Source organism: Alnus glutinosa, chromosome 4 (genome assembly GCF_958979055.1).
Source record: "Alnus glutinosa chromosome 4, dhAlnGlut1.1, whole genome shotgun sequence".
Lineage (NCBI taxonomy): Eukaryota > Viridiplantae > Streptophyta > Magnoliopsida > Fagales > Betulaceae > Alnus > Alnus glutinosa.
The window spans coordinates 2,887,827-2,907,078 of NC_084889.1; the positions used below are offsets into that span (position 1 = coordinate 2,887,827).

General features: G+C 35.7%; 3 protein-coding genes across 4 annotated transcripts; all 3 read left to right on the top strand.

The window, feature by feature from the left end:
- The first annotated feature begins 358 nt into the window (after positions 1–358).
- Positions 359–2,622, top strand: LOC133865263 (patatin-like protein 2). Its single transcript, XM_062301638.1, has 7 exons — positions 359–630; positions 747–928; positions 1,032–1,221; positions 1,357–1,521; positions 1,620–1,922; positions 2,024–2,196; positions 2,293–2,622. The coding sequence occupies exons 1-7, from the start codon at positions 499–501 to the stop codon at positions 2,375–2,377; spliced, it is 1,230 nt and encodes a 409-aa protein (XP_062157622.1). The 5' UTR covers positions 359–498; the 3' UTR covers positions 2,378–2,622.
- A 6,966-nt stretch (positions 2,623–9,588) lies between these two features.
- LOC133865261 (patatin-like protein 2) lies at positions 9,589–12,814 on the top strand. Of its 2 annotated transcripts, none has more exons than XM_062301634.1 (7): positions 9,589–9,825; positions 9,940–10,121; positions 10,257–10,446; positions 10,553–10,717; positions 11,089–11,391; positions 11,540–11,712; positions 11,804–12,814. In XM_062301634.1, exons 1-7 carry the CDS (start codon positions 9,694–9,696, stop codon positions 11,919–11,921), a joined length of 1,263 nt encoding a protein of 420 aa, XP_062157618.1. In that variant the 5' UTR covers positions 9,589–9,693; the 3' UTR covers positions 11,922–12,814. The 2 variants fall into 2 exon arrangements, with proteins under 2 accessions (XP_062157618.1, XP_062157619.1); XM_062301635.1 differs by having other exon boundaries at positions 9,943–10,121.
- Positions 12,815–15,802: 2,988 nt separating this feature from the next.
- LOC133865262 (patatin-like protein 2) lies at positions 15,803–18,164 on the top strand. Its single transcript, XM_062301636.1, has 7 exons — positions 15,803–16,171; positions 16,294–16,475; positions 16,574–16,763; positions 16,899–17,063; positions 17,163–17,465; positions 17,567–17,739; positions 17,835–18,164. Exons 1-7 carry the CDS (start codon positions 16,040–16,042, stop codon positions 17,917–17,919), a joined length of 1,230 nt encoding a protein of 409 aa, XP_062157620.1. The 5' UTR covers positions 15,803–16,039; the 3' UTR covers positions 17,920–18,164.
- The last annotated feature ends 1,088 nt before the right edge of the window (positions 18,165–19,252 follow it).

Here is a 19,252-nt window from a genome sequence, read left to right on the forward strand (position 1 = left end):
TTGAGAATAATATCATATGAAACATTAGCCAATTGAGATAGGGATAAGTTTAGGGTTAGGCCTAATTAATGCCTAGCTACATGGTTTGAGTTACTCGTTCTTACCTACAATTCTTCTGAATTCTCACCTACAATTCTCAGTTACCTTTAATTTGGGACCATTTTGTGCCAAGATATATAAGTGGCCCGGCATATGAACTTTTCAACAAATAATCCAAGAAATTAAAGTACAAGCTTGGTCAAAATTGAAACACATTCATCTAGTGCATGACATTTCTTCCGGGTCTGATCCAATCCAACGACGCGGTCCATGAATTGAATGTAGACATTGAGAAGAATGAGGAGCTTATATATATACCCCATACTTCTCTCAAAGGGAATATCAAGATATCACAAGTACTTCATTTTTGAGCTAGCCGGCCTCGATCTTAACAAATTCACAGTTTCTCTCTAATATATCTTCTGCCCTCCCACTCACTCATCTTCATCCCAATCCTTAATGGAAGCAACAAGCGTCCCCCTCCAGCCTCCAACTTATGGAAACTTCATCACCGTTCTCAGCATCGATGGTGGTGGAATAAGAGGGCTTATTCCAGGAACTATCCTTAGTTTCTTAGAATCTGAGCTTCAGGTATATATATCACGTTTCATTAATTACTTTGCTGCTGTACATTTTGTAAAAAGAAATTCAACATCTTTCATTCTTTCAAGTAGTTACTCTAGATTGTTTGTTTATGCATGGTACAGAAGCTGGATGGTGAAGATGCAAGAATCGCAGATTATTTTGATGTTATTGCAGGAACAAGCACTGGAGGTCTTGTAACTGCCATGCTAACTGCCCCAGATGAGAATAACCGACCCCTCTTTGCCGCCAAGGATATCAAGGACTTCTATTTAGACCACAGCCCTAAAATCTTCCCGCAAGACAGGTAAATTCAAAGTTCCACACTAGATCAGAATATCATCAAGCAAATTTTTTATTTTTTAATTTTTTCAGCTATTAACATGAAAACATTTTTGTCAAATTTGCAGTTCTGCATTGTTTCCTTTTGTTACAAAGATTTCCAAAGCTCTTTCCGGACCAAAGTATGATGGGGTGTATCTACATGACATTATTAGGGAAAAACTAGGAAGTTTAAAATTGCACCAGACGTTGACTAATGTTGTTATCCCAACATTCGACATCACGCGACTCCAGCCAACCATCTTTTCTAGCTATGAGGTTGAATATTTCGTCTCTTTAATTTTCTTTTCCCTCGTTAAGTACTGGGGTTAATTTATTGATCAACTTCGGGCTTTGAAGGGATTAATTGCAAGTGATACTATGAATCACTCTGATATTCTTTTGATGCACCAGGTAAAGAAAAACCCAAGCATAAATGCCTTACTCTCAGACATATGCATCGCCACCTCAGCTGCTCCAACTTATCTTCCAACTTATCACTTTGAAACCAAAGACGCCAAAGGAGAAGTAATTAGAGAATTTAACCTTACAGATGGTGGGGTTGCTGCTAATAATCCGGTATGTATCTTTCAAACTTCACATCATACCTAGCTAATTAGTAATAATACAAAATCATATGATAATATATATTACTAAAACTGTGCTCGCCTTTCCAGGCTTTAGTTGCGATGGGTGAAGTGTCAAAGGAGATGATTAAAGGAAATCCCGACTTCTTTCCTATAAAACCAATGGACTATGGGCGGTTTCTGGTAATATCATTAGGAACTGGCTCACACAAAGCTGAAGAAAAATACAAGGCGACCGACGCAGCTAAGTGGGGCATAATGGATTGGTTAACTAAGGATGGTTCCACCCCAATAATAGATGTATTTTCTGAAGCAAGTGCGGATATGGTCGATCTCCACCTCTCTGTTGTTTTCAAAGCCTTTCACAGTGAGAAAAGCTATCTGCGAATTCAGGTATTACTCACACCCATATATCCATGACGTCGAGTAAGAATGCAAAGATCAAAAGTCTGAGCTTTAATTAATATAGACATGTTTGAACCAAAATAATGCAGGATGATACATTAAAGGGAGAAATATCTTCTGTAGATGTAGCCACAACAAAAAATTTGGATGATCTTGTGAAAGCTGGCGAAGCACTGCTAAAGAAACCAGTCTCTAGGGTGAATTTGGAGACAGGCATATTTGAGGTTGCTAACCATGAAACCAATGAAGAAGCTCTTAAAAGGTATCAAACTATAAATTAATTCTAAAATTCTTTTTAAAAAGTTTCATTTTTGATTATTATCAAATTAATATAATGGAAATAATTTCGTTCTTGCAGGTTTGCAAAGCTACTTTCTCAAGAGAGGCATCTTCGCCATGCTAAGTCCCCCGTTGGACATGCTCTCCATCACAATAAAAAATGAAGATAACGTTACGAACGTTTGTTGATTTTGTATGTTAGTAAGTTTTGTAAGGTCGAGGTGATCAGACGTAGAAAAGTCCTCCTCCTTATTCATAAATTTTTCGTTTTAGGATTTTCTTTGAATAAATTCCGGGTAACAATAACATGCTTTTATTATTGTTTTTCTGGTTCTGTAATTAAGAAATGTAAGCCAAGTATATAGGCTTCCAAGTTCCATATATACAAGCAATATATTTCCTTTTTTAATTATGTCGTTTAATTTCTTTCTTTCAAATTGGAAAATTGCATGAAATATTGAAAATTGGGTAGAGACGCCAAAACGTGAAGGTGAGGAAATCTCCAATAATTAATGCCAAATGGTTAAGGTCAAATTTCCCCTGGCGTGAAAAAAGAAAACAATGATCTAGTGTTGACTGCTAGTTCCCTCGATATCACTATCACTATCAGACAATCAGTGGCTTTCAGAACTAGTCGCGGCGACAAAAAAAAAAATAAAAAAATCCAAGCAGAATTATTGATGTATATATTTGTTTAATAATCAACTATAATTAAATTAAACTGATCATTAACTTAAGAGAAATACTTGGTGTCCACCTTTCACCTCACTCTTATCTCTCTTTTGTTTATGTGAACTAATAATGTGAGAAATATTAGAGAGAATGTAGTAAGATCCTGATTTTTTAATAATATTATTGGTTCACGTAGACAAAAGTACTGAAATAAAAGTGAGATGGAAGTGGGACACCAAACATAAGAGATATGATATTGATGGAGCTAGTTGCCACATATATATAGTTCTTAAAATCAATAAGATAATGTAATTAAGCGTGCTGTCATGACCTTTAACCGATTAACTTCAATGTTGTATATCAAGTTGTTGAGAACATTAATGGACCAACAAAGAGGAATGGGTTTGTCTTCGACTTTTCTTTTTTTCTTTTTTCTTTTTTATTTATTATTATTATTATTATTATTATTATTATTTTTTTTTTAACGAAAGATTTGAGTATTTCATGTTGAGATTAGACGTGGGATTGTCCAAGTCTTTGGGTTATCCTAGTTTTTAGGATTGACAGAGTTTGTTTCTTGTTTACCTAGTTTATAGGAGTTTGGTTATCTAGTCAATAGGAGTTGGTTCCTTGAATGTTGGTAGTACCTATTTTCATGTTTTATCAGTTATGTAATTGCCTATATATAGGCTATTTGTTGATTAATAAAGATATGTAGAAAACAATATTAGACGGTTGTTGTTTCTGTAGTAGCAGAACCAACAGAAGATGCTGTGCAGACCAATGCGCAAAAGACGGAGTTTGAAGGGTTGAAGTTGAAGGATCTTAAAGCAAAGAATTATCTCTTCCAAGCTATTGATCGCTCAATCTTGGAAACCATTCTTTGCAAGGACACCGCCAAGCATATTTGGGATTCCATGAAGAAGAAGTACCAAGGTACAACAAGGGCTAAGAGGCAGCAACTTCAAGCACTTCGTTCTGAATTTGAAATGCTTTGAATGAAATCAGGAGAGTCAGTTACTGAATATTTTTCAAAAACAATGGCAATCGTTAACAAGATGCGGATCCATGGTGACAAGGCAGAGGACGTGACCATTATTGAGAAGATTCTTTGATCCTTGACACCAAAATTTAATTTTGTTGTCTGTTCTATAGAATAAGCTAATGATGTTGATGAACTTTCAATTGATGAATTACAAAGTTCTTTGTTGGTTAATGAGCAAAAAATTAATCGGAAAGAGACATAAGAACAAGTATTGAAGGCCTTCTCAAAAAATAACTCTACACCCAATGGAGCTTATAAAGGGCGAGGTAAAGGCAGAGGTCGAGGTAGAGGAGGCAAATACAACAATGATCTTGGGAATCAACAACAACATCATCAGCATCAAGAGAGTAAATTTCAAGGAAGAGGCAGAGGACGTGGCAGCCACCACTCAACAACTTATAGCCCAAAGTCAGCAGACAAGTCTAATGTTGAATGTTTCAGATGTCATAAGTATGGTCATTATAGGTCAGAATGTCAACTAATTTGAATAGACAAAGTGGAGAAAACACTAACTTTGCAGAAAAAGAAGAAGAGGAGTCTCTTTTGATGGTGTGTCACGTGAAGGAAGAAACTCAACAAAAGATGTGGTATTTAGACACTGGTTGCACAACCACATGTGGAGATAAGGAGGCATTCTCTGACTTGGATGAATCTTTTCGCAGCTCTGTTAAGTTTGGTGACAACTCCATGGTTTCTGTTATGGGAAAAGGAAAGGTAACAATACAAACCGAAGGAAATTCCACCCTCATTATCGCTAATGTTCTTTTTGTACCAGAATTAAAGACCAACTTGCTTAGTGTAGGTCAGTTGCAAAAAAAGGGATACGAGATTCCTATCAAAGATGGAGTATGTCAGATTCAAAATGCAAAGTTGGGCTTAATTGCTCAAGTTAACATGACGGCAAATCATATGTTCTCACTTTATCTCAACAACACCACTCATTCATGCCTCTCAGCGCAATTGAAGGATGGGGCATGGCTATGGCATTTCCGCTATGGGCATCTGAATTTCGGAGACTTTCGGTAATAGATTTAGGCCACCAACAAATTCTAAAACTCAACGGTGGCAGATTTTCACAAACGTGCCTACAATAATTAAGAGTTTAAATCTAAAAAATAATTTACGGTTTTTAAAACCATAAATCGTTTTCTAAAAATTAAATAAGCTTTTATGGTCAAATTAAAAATGATTTTTGTTAACCATCATTTTCGATTGCTCAAAATAATAAAAATTACAAAAATTATTTTACACCAAAAGAAGCATAAAAGAAATTAAAAAAATTGAAAAAAGCCTGTTCGCCGATTGAGGAGTCACACTGGTGACTGGACAGTGGACACTCACTTGAGTAGAGGTTAAACCTGGTTGAAGTCACCCTGCCCCACCTTGATCTTGCAACGAGAGCATATGGTCCCATCAATATTATCTCTATCAGGACGCGTCTGATTCAATATCTATCGGTCATTTCCTATGTCTGCAAATCTAAAAGTGGCTTCAATGGTGTACTTGCATGACCCTCCAAAACAACAATACCAGATGGGTTTGGCACCAACTCCCTTGGATTGATTGTCGATTATTTCCAACATTCCAGTCGATGGATAGGGATCCCAACATAAAGAAGGTTAAATGATCACCTCATAGAGAGCCCGAGGAAGGAATTTTTACATTTTAACTGTTTCAATTGTTAATAATTTGGACAAGTTTATAGAGTAGGGTTGCGGGGTCTAATTGTTTAAAGCCCTGCTTCAAGTAGGTGAGAGCTGCTCAAAACAAATAGGGTTCAGATTTAATTTTAAGTTTTTTTTTTAAAAAATAAAAATAAAAATAGAAAGAGAGCAAAATCAAATGTGGACAGTTGAAAAAATTACAATACATGTGCTGTAGTGTTTTTTTTACAGCATCTAAGCTAGATTCCTCTATAAAACTTTTCTAATTTCTAGCAATTTCGACACTACAAGCGTAGGGGATTTAGAACTGTGAAGCCTTCTTGTTTTTGACAGTTTAGGATGTGAAACCCATCATTCAGAATTGTGATGGGATGGTTTGTTGGGTAAGTAATGCCGCCGGGTAGTATTTAAGGGAATAATTCTAAAAGTCTCTCATATGTTTCTTAAAAAATGATGTGACTTTTAAAATTATTATTTGATCAAAATTCAATAGTGATTAAAAACACTACGACAGAAGAACATGGTGACGGGTCTACCTCAAATTACAGCTCCTTCTCAAGTCTGTGAAGAATGTGTTATTAGCAAACAACACCGCAATCAATTCCCACAAGGAAAATCTTGGAGATCGAAGAAGGCATTGGAGCTTGTTCATTCCGACATTTGTGGGCCAATAACACCACATTCTAATGGAGGTAAAAGCTATGTAATTACCTTCATTGATGATTATAGTCATAAAACATGGGTTTATTTTTTGCAAGAAAAATCTGAAGCCTTTGTGTCTTTTAAATGCTATAAAGCGCTTGTTGAGAAAGAGGTTGGCAACCCAATAAAAGTTCTTCCCCTAGATCGTGGTGGAGAATATAACTCACGTGAATTTGCAAATTTTTGTGAGAACCATGGAATCAAGAGACAACTTACAGCAACTTATACACCCCAACAGAATGGTGTATCCGAGAGGAAGAATCGCACTATTTTCAATATGGTGCGAAGCCTTTTGACAATGAGTGACATTCCAAAAGGTTTCTGGCCTTAAGCAGTTAATTGGAGCATTCATATATTGAATAGAAGTTCCACACTTGAGATTTCTTTACTACTTCTTGTTCTTTGTTCATTTTTTTATATCCAACCTACATCAAATTGGTATAAGAGCCAAACATGATTGCTTCCATAACATTGTGCGATCAACGTCTCTGTTACACTAGTAGACACTACAAAAATAATAAATTTTTTTTTTTAGAGATTTGGCGTTATTTGTTAAATGACTCAAAATGTTTTAAAAACGACATGAATTTATTAGTGTCTTTTGATTGACGTCGTTTGAATGTGGTCGCTATACACTAGTAGAGAAATTAATTTCACGTCGTTTTTGTGCCAAGCGACGTCAACTGTTGTTGCTATGTGAGTGACGATGACATTAGTTTGATGTCGTTATTGTTCAAATGATGTTAATTTAAATAATTTTTTTTTTAAAAAAATATTTCTTTTGATATTTTCCTTCTTGGAGTTTCTCCACTACCAAACAGGAAATCCAAAAGATACACAAATTCTAACCTCCCATGCTCTTCTTCATCCGCTGACTAACAAAACGCACCAGATCGGATTGACAATGTTAGATTGGCACCAGATCTGCATTGATCGGTGCCCCTCTGTAGCAGATCTAAACCACTGAACATGAAGCATGAAAAAATATGGGGTTAAAGACCTTTTTAGTATCTGCGGTTTGAAAACTTTATTTTTTGGTACCTCATTTTCAATTCGCATCGCAAATGGTACCTGAGTTTTGGACAAAGATGAATATGGTATTTCCATCCATTTTTCCGTCCAATATTTAACGGATTGCCACATATCTACTCTTAGGTGTTGACATGTGGCACAATGTAAAAGAAATTAAAAAAAGAAAATAGAAATCTTTAAAAATTAATAAAAATTAAAAATAATAAAACTTGAAAAAAAAAAAAGAAAAAAAAAGGGGTGGTTCGGCCACCCCCAATGGCCAAAGAGAAAAAAAAATGTGTTGGTTTTGGCCCTTGGGGATGGCTGAGCCACCTCTAAGGGCCACAAGAAGTGGTTCGGCCACCTCCATGGCCAAAGAGGAAAAGAAGAAGAAGGAAAAAAAAAAAGAAAAAAAAAAAAAGAAGAAAAAGAAAGAAAGAGGATTTGGCCTTGGCCACCCAATGGCCAAACCCTGTAAAAAGTTAACAAAAAAAAGTTAGATGATAAAGGGTAATTAATTGAAAGATTAGAACTCTAACTGTAAACTTTTAAAGTTTAGGGGAGGACATTAAAAAATACTTGGTAGTGTAGAGGAGTATTAATTAAGTGAAGTTCCACCTCCCTCCCCCCTCCAAAAAAAAAAAAAAGAAGAAAAAAACTTTGAGCTGAACTTTAAGTTTTAATGTACTGTTATTATTATTAATTGGTTTTATTATCTGCATAATTAACTTGTTACTTCCATTGCTTCCGAGTCAGGATCTGTAGCCATGGATGTAAATTTTATTGTCCTTGTTCTAGTTTATATTTTCATGCATAATAATGTCTAGCCACGCATATGGGTGCACTTACAAATTTACAATCAAGAAGAAGTTAATTATTCAGTTTGTGCAGTCGACTACTTTTCCTCAATATATAGGTTTACTTTATTGGCCGCCACTTCCGTTCATATGCATGCCTAACATGCATGAAGCAAACAAGCCTGAGTACTATAATTAGTATAATCATTTAATTACCACCGGCCATGAACTTCATTCCTTAGTGTTGGTTTCCTCTAGCTTATTCAAATATATATCATCATCACACTTCTTCCTAATTAAAGATATAATTAAGGAAAAATATCATCTTTCATTCTTGATTGTTTCGATCCCTTCTCTCTGAACATAAATATATCTTCTTAATTCCTACCTTGCTGGTAAAGTGCCAAATATTGATTTATGAACTAAAAACTAAATTGGTAATATAAGTACGTATATACAAGCAAATTAAGACAGTTTGTTAATCACTATACCATAGAAATTTGTAAATAGGTGCTGCTAAATGTTCCTATCAAGAAAAGCCTCAACTGTTAAAACACAGAACACTCAACACTAACTACTGTTCATGATGCAGCTCTGTCGTTATTCTCTAGTACTTGGTTCCTTTTTCAATCAAAACTGTTAAGAATGACTAACCATGTTGCATTTGCAAATGTTACATCCACTGCATCGATAGTTTAACATGATCTAAAGACCAAATCCATAAGACCAATAGAATGATTATTAGTTTTTTAAACGTTTTCTTGATTCAGCACATTCAAATTTCTATCATGTTGAAGCATATGCAGTGAAATTGAATGGTACGCCTTTGTTGAATTCTTGATTTCTAACAAGTTATCCTTTGCGCATAGATTCTCCTTTTCAAGTTACCCTTCCCAATTGACTTTTTTCAATTGAATGGTGCCGCCTTTTTCGAATAAAAAAATAACGTGTTAAATGAAACTTTGATTCGAACTCTTGTTGTTCTTGAATGTGGCATCCATTGTATGTAGCCAGAGGAATGAAAAACAGTTGAGGTTAGCCAATCCATGAGCAGCGCGCATGGGATAGGCCTAATGCCTAACTAGCCCCATTTTGGCCTCCGTGGTTTGATTTACTCGTTCTTACCTACAATTCTTCTGAAGTACCAGTCTCACCTACAATTCTTAGTCACTGTGGACTTAGCCTTTGCATGGCAGCATGGGGACCATTTTTGTGCCACGGGAAGAGGCTACTTTGGAACTTATCTGAACTTTTCAATTGTTAATTACCTTAAATGATAACCTCAAAGTAGTCCAACTTCAGCAAATAATCGAAGAAAGTACTAGTTTGGTCAAAATTGAAACACATTCATCCAATACTGAGTTTCTTCCCAGGTTTGATCCATTCAAACGACGCGCGCGGTTCATGAATTGCGTAGAAAGATCAGGACGGGGCCTATATATACCTATATACTTCTCTCAAAGAGGATATCAAGATCACAATTCACAAGTACTTCATTTTTTAGCCTCATAAGAAGTTCACATTTTCCCTCTAATTAAGGCACGTAAAACCTCTTCCCTCCCACTCAGTCATCTGCATCCCATTCCTTAATGGAAGCAACAAACATCCCCCTCCAGCCTCCAACTTATGGAAACTTCATCACCGTTCTCAGCATTGACGGCGGTGGAATAAGAGGGCTTATCCCAGGAACTATCCTAAGCTTCTTAGAATCTGAGCTTCAGGTATATCACGTTTCATATGCATGCACGTAAGCAAATTTTGTAAAAAGAAATTCAACATCGATCTTTCAAGTACTTAATTACTCGGGATTGTTTGTTTTTGCATGCATGGTACAGAAGCTGGATGGTGAAGATGCAAGAATCGCAGATTATTTTGATGTTATTGCAGGAACAAGCACAGGAGGTCTTGTAACTGCCATGCTAACTGCCCCAAATGAGAAGAACCGACCCCTCTTTGCCGCTAAGGATATCAAGGACTTCTACCTAAACAACTGCCCTAGAATCTTCCCGCAAAACAGGTAAATTAAAAGTTCCGGCCACTACATCAGAACTTCATTAATATGACTGAAGCTTTCCTATTTGATCATTATTAGGTACTATAATATGTTTTTTTTTACAGTTATTAAGATGTTAACATTTTTGCCAAATTGCAGTTGTCCATTATTTCCTCATGTTACAATGATTGTCAAAGCTCTTTCCGGACCAAAGTATGATGGGAAGTATCTACATAACATTATTAGGGAAAAACTAGGAAGTCTAAAATTGCACCAGACGTTGACTAATGTTGTCATCCCAACATTTGACATCAAGCGACTCCAGCCAACCATCTTTTCTAGCTATGAGGTTGAATATTTGATTTTCTATCCCACTTTAATTATGAAGGGATTGCAAATGATGGAGTTGAATTATACTGAGAATCACTTTGATTTGCTTAATTTTCATGCACCAGGTAAAGAAAAACCCGAGCATAGATGCCTTACTCTCAGATGTATGCATCGCAACTTCAGCTGCTCCAACTTATCTTCCAACTTATTACTTTGAAACCAAAGATGCAGAAGGGAAAGTACTTAGAGAATTTAACCTTACAGATGGTGGGGTTGCTGCTAATAATCCGGTATATATCTTTCAAACTCCACATCATACCTTATAATAATACGACATTATTGTTAGATAGAATATATATTTCCTATATATTTTTCATGTTAGCATGATTTACTTTCCTTTTAGGCTTATCATTGTGTTTTTCTTCCTTATTTAGTTAGGTTACCATATTCACCTACCACATTTTCGCTATAAATAGGGACATGCACCTTTGGTATTATGTAACATATATATATATATATATATATATGTTCAACATGTAGCCATAACAATTTCATGGTCTTTTCCTCTCTCTGTTTGCTTCCGCTCTCCTTTATTTTTCTTGCAGGTATCCTATTATATGTTTCTATAATTATCTTACTAAAATTGTGCGCACTATTCCAGGCCTTAGTTGCGATAGGCGAAGTGTCGAAGGAAATCATTAGAGGAAATTCTGACTTCTTTCCCATAAAACCAATGGACTATGAACGGTTTCTGGTCATATCATTAGGAACTGGCTCACACAAAGCTGAAGAAAAATACAAGGCGACCGACGCAGCTAAGTGGGGCATACTGGATTGGTTAACTAAGGGTGGTTCCACCCCAATAATTAATGTATTTTCTGAAGCAAGTGCAGACATGGTTGATGTCCACCTCTCTGTAGTTTTTAAAGCCCTTCATTGTGAGAGAAGCTATCTGCGAATTCAGGTATTATTTCATACCCATATATACATCCATGACGAGTAGGAATTATACAAAGATCAAAAGTCAAAGCTTTTGTTTATGAGTTTCTCCGTTCTTCCGTCGATTGATCGAGCCTTAACATAGACAACACGTTTGAATCAAAATAATGCAGGACGATACATTAAGCGGGGTAATATCTTCCGTGGATGTAGCCACGACAAAGAATTTGGATGATCTTGTGAAAGCTGGCGAAGCGCTGCTAAAGAAACCGGTCTCCAGGGTGAATCCGGAGACAGGCATCTTTGAGGCTGCAAACCATGAGACTAATGAAGAGGCTCTCAAAAGGTATCAAACTATTAAAATTCTACCATTCTTTTTCGCAAATTTTCATTTTGATTATCAAATTAATATAATGGAAATCATTACGCTCTTGCAGGTTTGCAAAACTACTTTCCCAAGAGAGGCAGCTTCGCCATGCTAAGTCCCCCGTTGGACATGCTGCCCATGCATCACAAACATATATAATTAATGACTTTAATAAGTGTTGTAATTAATTAAGGTCAAGGTGGGCCGCGTAGAAAAATCCACCGGCCTCCTGATTCATTCATTATTCGTTTCAATTTGTTTGAATAAAATTCTGGTTGTGTAATTGGGATTCTAAAAATGGGGAGTTTTCTAGTTCGGAGACTTGGGAGAAGCTTAGAGTAGCTCATTCGATTACTGATTGGCATAAGATTGTTTGGTTCCCTGCTAGCATCCCTAAACATTCTTTTGTGCTTTGGCTTGTTTTTCATGGTGCTTTGATCACAAAGGAAAAAATGTGTAGCTGGGGTTTTAATGGTAATATTTCATGCTTGTTCTGTCATGCCTGTGTAGAAAGTAGAGATCATCTCTTCTTCTCTTGTGGTTTCAGTAGGCGTATCTGGTATACTATCATGAGGGACTGTTCAATATCCTACCCCCCTGTTGAGTGGGACGATATTGAAGATTGGTGTGGTTCGGTAATGAAGGGGGATAGTTTCTATGCTAGTCGCAGGAAACTATATTTTGGGGCTGCTGTTTACCATCTATGGAGACAGAGGAATCTTCTTCTTCACGGCGAGACTCCTTTGACCGAAGAGAGGATTATCTCCAAGATTAGATGGGAGGTGAAGACTAGAATGATTTATAAATTCCCTTCGAAATCCCCTTGTAACCATAGATGATGGCCTGTTGATGGTGTTTTCTGTAGATTGCTTTTCTGTTTGTTGGTGTTTGCTGCTATGCAGATCTGGTTTTCTGTGGGAGGGGGTTGTGTGTGTATTTGGTTATTGTTTGTTGCATGTGATAGTGGTTTAGCAGGTTTTTTTTTCTGTTCAAGTAGTTTCCTTGCTTGGGGATTGTCCTATGCAGGATTTGTATCCAGTTTTAATTGGAGTGTAAGGATGTTGAGTTTTGAGCTTATGAAGGGTTTTTATTCATCTAAAAAAATTGAGAAATGTAATTAAGCGTTCGTTCAACTTAATTGGCAACTTGGAATAAAGTCACGTTAGCTTTGTCTTTTTTTCATGTTAATTCCTGCATGAAATATTGAAATTGGGTGGAGACGCTGTAACGAGAAGGTGAGGGGATCGAAGCTTCCAAATTTGTAAAATCACGTCAAATTTCCGCATGCATGGCGTGACCAAGAAATTAAAACAAATTAAGATCTAGTCATGTTGAGTACGTAGTACTCTAGCTAGTTCCCTGCCTCGATATCACTATCAGTGGCTGTCAGAACTATTCGCCAAAAACAAATCCGAGCAGAATTATTGATGTATTTGTTTAATAATCAACTATAAATTAAAGTTATTAACTTAACGATCACTAGTACGTACATATATAGCTACGTTACAATTTCAATTTTGTATATATATATATAGTGGAGTAAAGTATGGACCACGAAAACGACGGTTCAGCACATGCAAATTTAGAAATTGTAATACAAAATAATATATGATATATATGTAGTTATGTACTAGTTATCCAAGAATTTTATATATTAGAATACTTTATATTATATATTTTCTCTATATGTACGTACGTTAGGCTATTTTCCATTTCAAGCCTTGATGTAGTTTTCTTGCATGTAGGGCTATAATAAATTTCTTACCTTAATTACCCCACCTCATAAACTTCTTTATAAATACTCATACATTGTAAAACAAGTTCATACAGTTGAATACATGCAATAAAGATGTAGCTTTAAGGACACTTCACAGTTGTGGACGTAGGCCTTTAAGGCTAAACCACCTCAAAATTTCTTGTCTTTTTTCTCTTCCTCTGCTTAAGCTATTTCTCACTTATTTTATATATTTTATTAAATATTTCTACACTATATATACCATTTATCTCCTTTTGAATGTATGTATGCATCTCATAGTACTCCTCAAGGCTCTTTTATAGGCTTAGAATCATTATGAGGGGATAATCAAAACAACATAATAATGTATGTTTAGCTAACGTACGTAGACCAAGCTGCACTTGATTTCATGAAGAAAACGATTGAGGGGGAGACATTCTCATTCGAACGAGGTCCAAGGCTCGTTCCCCTTCGACCGAGGTGTTGCATTGCATCTCTTGTTCAAACGAGGTATTGCATCATATAAAAATCCGAGGTGTTCGGTCAATGTTAATGTTGAATCTCGTTTGACTAACAAGGTAATTGCAAGTTTCATTGAATGAGATTGCAGTTGATCGTGTTTTAAGAAGTTTACGACTCTTTTCTCTATATAAGCCTTATAAGGACGGCTTAAGACGTAATTTATGTTGTATTTTCTTAAGTTTTCAATAAGAAACTCCTTTAGGTTGAGTTTTCTTCTATTTTTCTTCAATTCGATCTATATATGATTCTTTTTTATTTGGGAAAAATTGTGAATCTTGCGTTTGTTTAATTGGCAATCCACTACACCCACTCTGCATCACTAGCCGTTGGTATGGGTGCACGTACTTACAATCTAGAAGTTAATTATTCAGTTTGTGCAGTGGAAATTTTGCTGTCGACTACTTTTCCTTAGTAGGTTTACTTAATTGGCCGTCACTTCCGTTCATTTGCCTGATTATTACTATAATTAATCATTTAATTCTTCTTCTTCTAGCTTCTTCTTAAAGTTATAATTAATTAAGGTCTCGCTATCAGGAAAAATATCATCTTTCGTGCTCTACTTTTTCCCTTCTCTGAACATAAATCTTCTCCCTACCTTGCTGGTAAAGTGCCAAAAATTGATTTATGAACTGTAGCAATACAGATCAGTGAATACTAGACTGAAAGCTAAAGTTGTAATAGCAATACAAAGGTCATCAAATAGATCAAAAGAAAAATATGAACTGTACGTAATATTCACATAAGGCAGTTTGCAAATCACTAGCTACCATAAAAAATTGTAAACAGGCGACGCATGCTAATTAAATATATATGTTTCTAACAAGAAAAGCCTCAAGTAATGTTAAACACTCAACAGTACGAACTACGTACGGTTCATGCTGCAGCTCTGTCGTTATTCTCTACTTGGTTCCTATATAGATTCAATCAAAACTATTAAGAATGAGAACCATATATATTGCATTTGCAAATGTTGCAGATTCACTGTATCGAACATGATCTAAAGTCAAAATCCATACAACATATATGATTAATTTTTTCACATATTTTCTTGATGCAGCATATTGAAAAATATCTATCATATTTATGTGTAGGTGAAATTGAACGGTACACCTTTGTTGAATTCTTGATTTCTTACATGTAATTTGTACTTTGCGCATAGAATCCCCTTTGCAATATGCTTCCCGGCCTAATCGACTTTATATCATCTTTTAGCCACATGAGGTGCTGCCTTTTTCGAATCAAATACGTAACGACACACCTTTAATGATACAATAATGTCCGCTTTTGGCTCATTTGAACCAGACTTTTCATGAGGTCATCCATCCCGGTACGCTTAACTGCAGAGTTTTGATAGATTCTGGCCAACACGACTTTAATACACGTTTTGTCAAAAATGGTGCGAATATATATATAAGCACATACACATTTCCATACCTAGGCGATGTGAAACATCACATCAAAGTTAACGTGTTAAATGGAAATTTGCTTCAATTATTATATTGTTCTTGAATGTGGCATCCAATATTGTATGGATCAGAGGGAAAAAAAAAAAAGTTGAGAATAATATTAGATGAAACATTAGCCAATTGAAAGATAGGGATAAGTTTAGGGTTAGGCCTATTTAATGCCTAGCTACATGGTTTGAGTTACTCGTTCTTACCTACAATTCTTCTGAATTCTCACCTACAATTCTCAGTTACCTTTTATTTGGGACCATTTTGTGCCAAGATATATAAGTGGCATATGAACTTTTCAACAAATAATCCAAGAAATTAAAGTACAAGCTTGGTCAAAATTGAAACACATTCATCTAGTGCATGACTTTTCTTCCGGGTCTGATCCAATCCAACGATGCGGTCCATGAATTGAATGTAGAAATTGAGAAGAATGAGGAGCCTATATATATACCCCATACTTCTCTCAAAGGGAATATCAAGATATCACAAGTACTTCATTTTTGAGCTAGCCGGCCTCGATCTTAACAAATTCACAGTTTCTATCTAATATATCTTCTGCCCTCCCACTCACTCATCTTCATCCCAATCCTTAATGGAAGCAACAAGCGTCCCCCTCCAGCCTCCAACTTATGGAAACTTCATCACCGTTCTCAGCATCGATGGTGGTGGAATAAGAGGGCTTATTCCAGGAACTATCCTTAGTTTCCTAGAATCTGAGCTTCAGGTATATATATCACGTTTAATTTCATTAATTACTTTGCTGCTGTACATTTTGTAAAAAGAAATTCAACATCTTTCATTCTTTCAAGCTAGTTACTCTAGATTGTTTGTTTATGCATGGTACAGAAGCTGGATGGGGAAGATGCAAGAATCGCAGATTATTTTGATGTTATTGCAGGAACAAGCACTGGAGGTCTTGTAACTGCCATGCTAACTGCCCCAGATGAGAATAACCGACCCCTCTTTGCTGCTAAGGATATCAAGGACTTCTATTTAGACCACTGCCCTAAAATCTTCCCGCAAGACAGGTAAATTCAAAGTTCCAGTACTAGATCAGAATATCATCAAGCAGAATTTTTATTTTTTTTCAGCTATTAACATGAAAACATTTTTGTCAAATTTGCAGTTCTACATTGTTTCCTTTTGTTACAAAGATTTCCAAAGCTCTTTCCGGACCAAAGTATGATGGGGTGTATCTACATGACATTATTAGGGAAAAACTAGGAAGTCTAAAATTGCACCAGACGTTGACTAATGTTGTGATCCCAACATTTGACATCACGCGACTCCAGCCAACCATCTTTTCTAGCTATGAGGTTGAATATTTCGTCTCTTTAATTTTCTTTTCCCACGTTAAGTACTGGGGTTAATTTATTGATCAACTTTGGGCTTTGAAGGGATTAATTGCAAATGATACTAAGAATCACTCTGATATTCTTTTGATGCACCAGGTAAAGAAAAACCCAAGCATAGATGCCTTACTCTCAGACATATGCATCGCCACCTCAGCTGCTCCAACTTATCTTCCAACTTATCACTTTGAAACCAAAGACGCCGAAGGAGAAGTAATTAGAGAATTTAACCTTACAGATGGTGGGGTTGCTGCTAATAATCCGGTATGTATCTTTCAAACTTCACATCATACCTAGCTAATTAGTAATAATACAAAATTATATATATAATATATATTACTAAAACTGTGTGCGCCTTTCCAGGCTTTAGTTGCGATGGGTGAAGTGTCAAAGGAGATGATTAAAGGAAATCCCGACTTCTTTCCTATAAAACCAATGGACTATGGGCGGTTTCTGGTAATATCATTAGGAACTGGCTCACACAAAGCTGAAGAAAAATACAAGGCGACCGACGCAGCTAAGTGGGGCATAATGGATTGGTTAACTAAGGGTGGTTCCACCCCAATAATAGATGTATATTCTGAAGCAAGTGCAGATATGGTCGATCTCCACCTCTCTGTTGTTTTCAAAGCCTTTCATGGTGAGAAAAACTATCTGCGAATTCAGGTATTATTCACACCCGTATATCCATGACGTCGAGTAAGAATACAAAGATCAAAATTCTAAACTTTAATTAATATAGACTTGTTTGAACCAAAATAATGCAGGATGATACATTAAACGGAGAAATATCTTCTGTGGATATAGCCACGACAAAGAATTTGGATGATCTTGTGAAAGCTGGCGAAGCACTACTGAAGAAACCAGTCTCCAGGGTGAATTTGGAGACAGGCATCTTTGAGGTTGCTAACCATGAAACCAATGAAAATGCTCTCAAAAGGTATCAAAATATTAATTAATTCTAAAATTATTTTTACAAAGTTTCATTTTGATTATTATCAAATTAATAAAATGGAAATAATTTCGTTCTTGCAGGTTTGCAAAACTACTTTCCCAAGAGAGGCATCTTCGCCATGCTAAGTCCCCCGTTGGACATGCTCTCCATCACAATAAAAAATGAAGATAACGTTACGAACGTTTGTTGATTTTGTATGTTAGTAAGTTTTGTAAGGTCGAGGTGATCAGACGTAGAAAAGTCCTCCTCCTTATTCATAAATTTTTCGTTTTAGGATTTTCTTTGAATAAATTCCGGGTAACAATAACATGCTTTTATTATTGTTTTTCTGGTTCTGTAATTAAGAAATGTAAGCCAAGTATATAGGCTTCCAAGTTCCATATATACAAGCAATATATTTCCTTTTTTAATTATGTCGTTTAATTTCTTTCTTTCAAATTGGAAAATTGCATGAAATATTGAAAATTGGGTAGAGACGCCAAAACGTGAAGGTGAGGAAATCTCCAATAATTAATGCCAAATGGTTAAGGTCAAATTTCCCCTGGCGTGAAAAAAGAAAACAATGATCTAATGTTGACTGCTAGTTCCCTCGATATCACTATCAGACAATCAGTGGCTTTCAGAACTAGTCGCGGCGACAAAAAAAAAATAAAAAAATCCAAGCAGAATTATTGATGTATATATTTGTTTAATAATCAACTATAATTAAATTAAACTGATCATTAACTTAAGAGAAATACTTGGTGTCCACCTTTCATCTCACTCTTATCTCTCCTTTATTTATGGGAACCAATAATGTGAAAAATATTAGAGAGAATGTAGTAAGATCCTGAGTTTTTAATAATATTATTGGTCCACGTAGACAAAGGTACTGAAATAAAAGTGAGATGGAAGTGGGACACCAAACATAAGATATATGATATTGATGGAGCTAGTTGCCACATATATATATATATATATATAGTTCTTAAAATCAATAAGATAATGTAATTAAGCGTGCTGTCATGACCTTTAACCGATTAACTTCAAAGTTGTATATCAAGTTGTTGAGAACATTAATGGACCAACGAAGAGGAATGGGTTTGTCTTCGACTTTTATTTTTTATTTTTTTTTATTATTATTATTATTCTTTTTTTAACTAAAGATTTGAGTATTTCATGTTGAGATTAGACGTGGGGTTGTCCAAGTCTTTGGGTTATCCTAGTTTTTAGAATTGACAGAGTTTGTTTCTTGTTTACCTAGTTTATAGGAGTTTGGTTATCTAGTCAATAGGAGTTGGTTCCTTGAACGTTGATAGTACCTATTTTCATGTTTTATCAATTATGTAATTGCCTATATATAGGCTGTTTGTTGATTAAGAAAGATATGTAGAAAACATCCATCCTCTGCTTTCACTAGATTTATTGTACAAGCTTCCATCTTTTGTTTTTCCAACAGTGGTATCAGAGCCTTCTTTGATGGCTTCTGAAAGTTTTGTACAGTCAGTCATTCCACGCT

Bases quoted from the DNA above. Each gene is read 5' to 3' on its own strand.
- LOC133865263 (XM_062301638.1), top strand. From the start codon at position 499: ATGGAAGCAACAAGCGTCCCCCTCCAGCCTCCAACTTATGGAAACTTC. The intron at 1,222-1,356 runs GTTGAATATTTC...TTGATGCACCAG, and splicing joins CCATCTTTTCTAGCTATGAG to GTAAAGAAAAACCCAAGCAT. The intron at 1,522-1,619 runs GTATGTATCTTT...TCGCCTTTCCAG, and splicing joins GGGTTGCTGCTAATAATCCG to GCTTTAGTTGCGATGGGTGA.
- LOC133865261 (XM_062301634.1), top strand. From the start codon at position 9,694: ATGGAAGCAACAAACATCCCCCTCCAGCCTCCAACTTATGGAAACTTC. The intron at 11,392-11,539 runs GTATTATTTCAT...AAAATAATGCAG, and splicing joins GAAGCTATCTGCGAATTCAG to GACGATACATTAAGCGGGGT. The intron at 11,713-11,803 runs GTATCAAACTAT...ACGCTCTTGCAG, and splicing joins AATGAAGAGGCTCTCAAAAG to GTTTGCAAAACTACTTTCCC.
- LOC133865262 (XM_062301636.1), top strand. From the start codon at position 16,040: ATGGAAGCAACAAGCGTCCCCCTCCAGCCTCCAACTTATGGAAACTTC. The intron at 16,172-16,293 runs GTATATATATCA...TGCATGGTACAG, and splicing joins TCCTAGAATCTGAGCTTCAG to AAGCTGGATGGGGAAGATGC. The intron at 16,764-16,898 runs GTTGAATATTTC...TTGATGCACCAG, and splicing joins CCATCTTTTCTAGCTATGAG to GTAAAGAAAAACCCAAGCAT.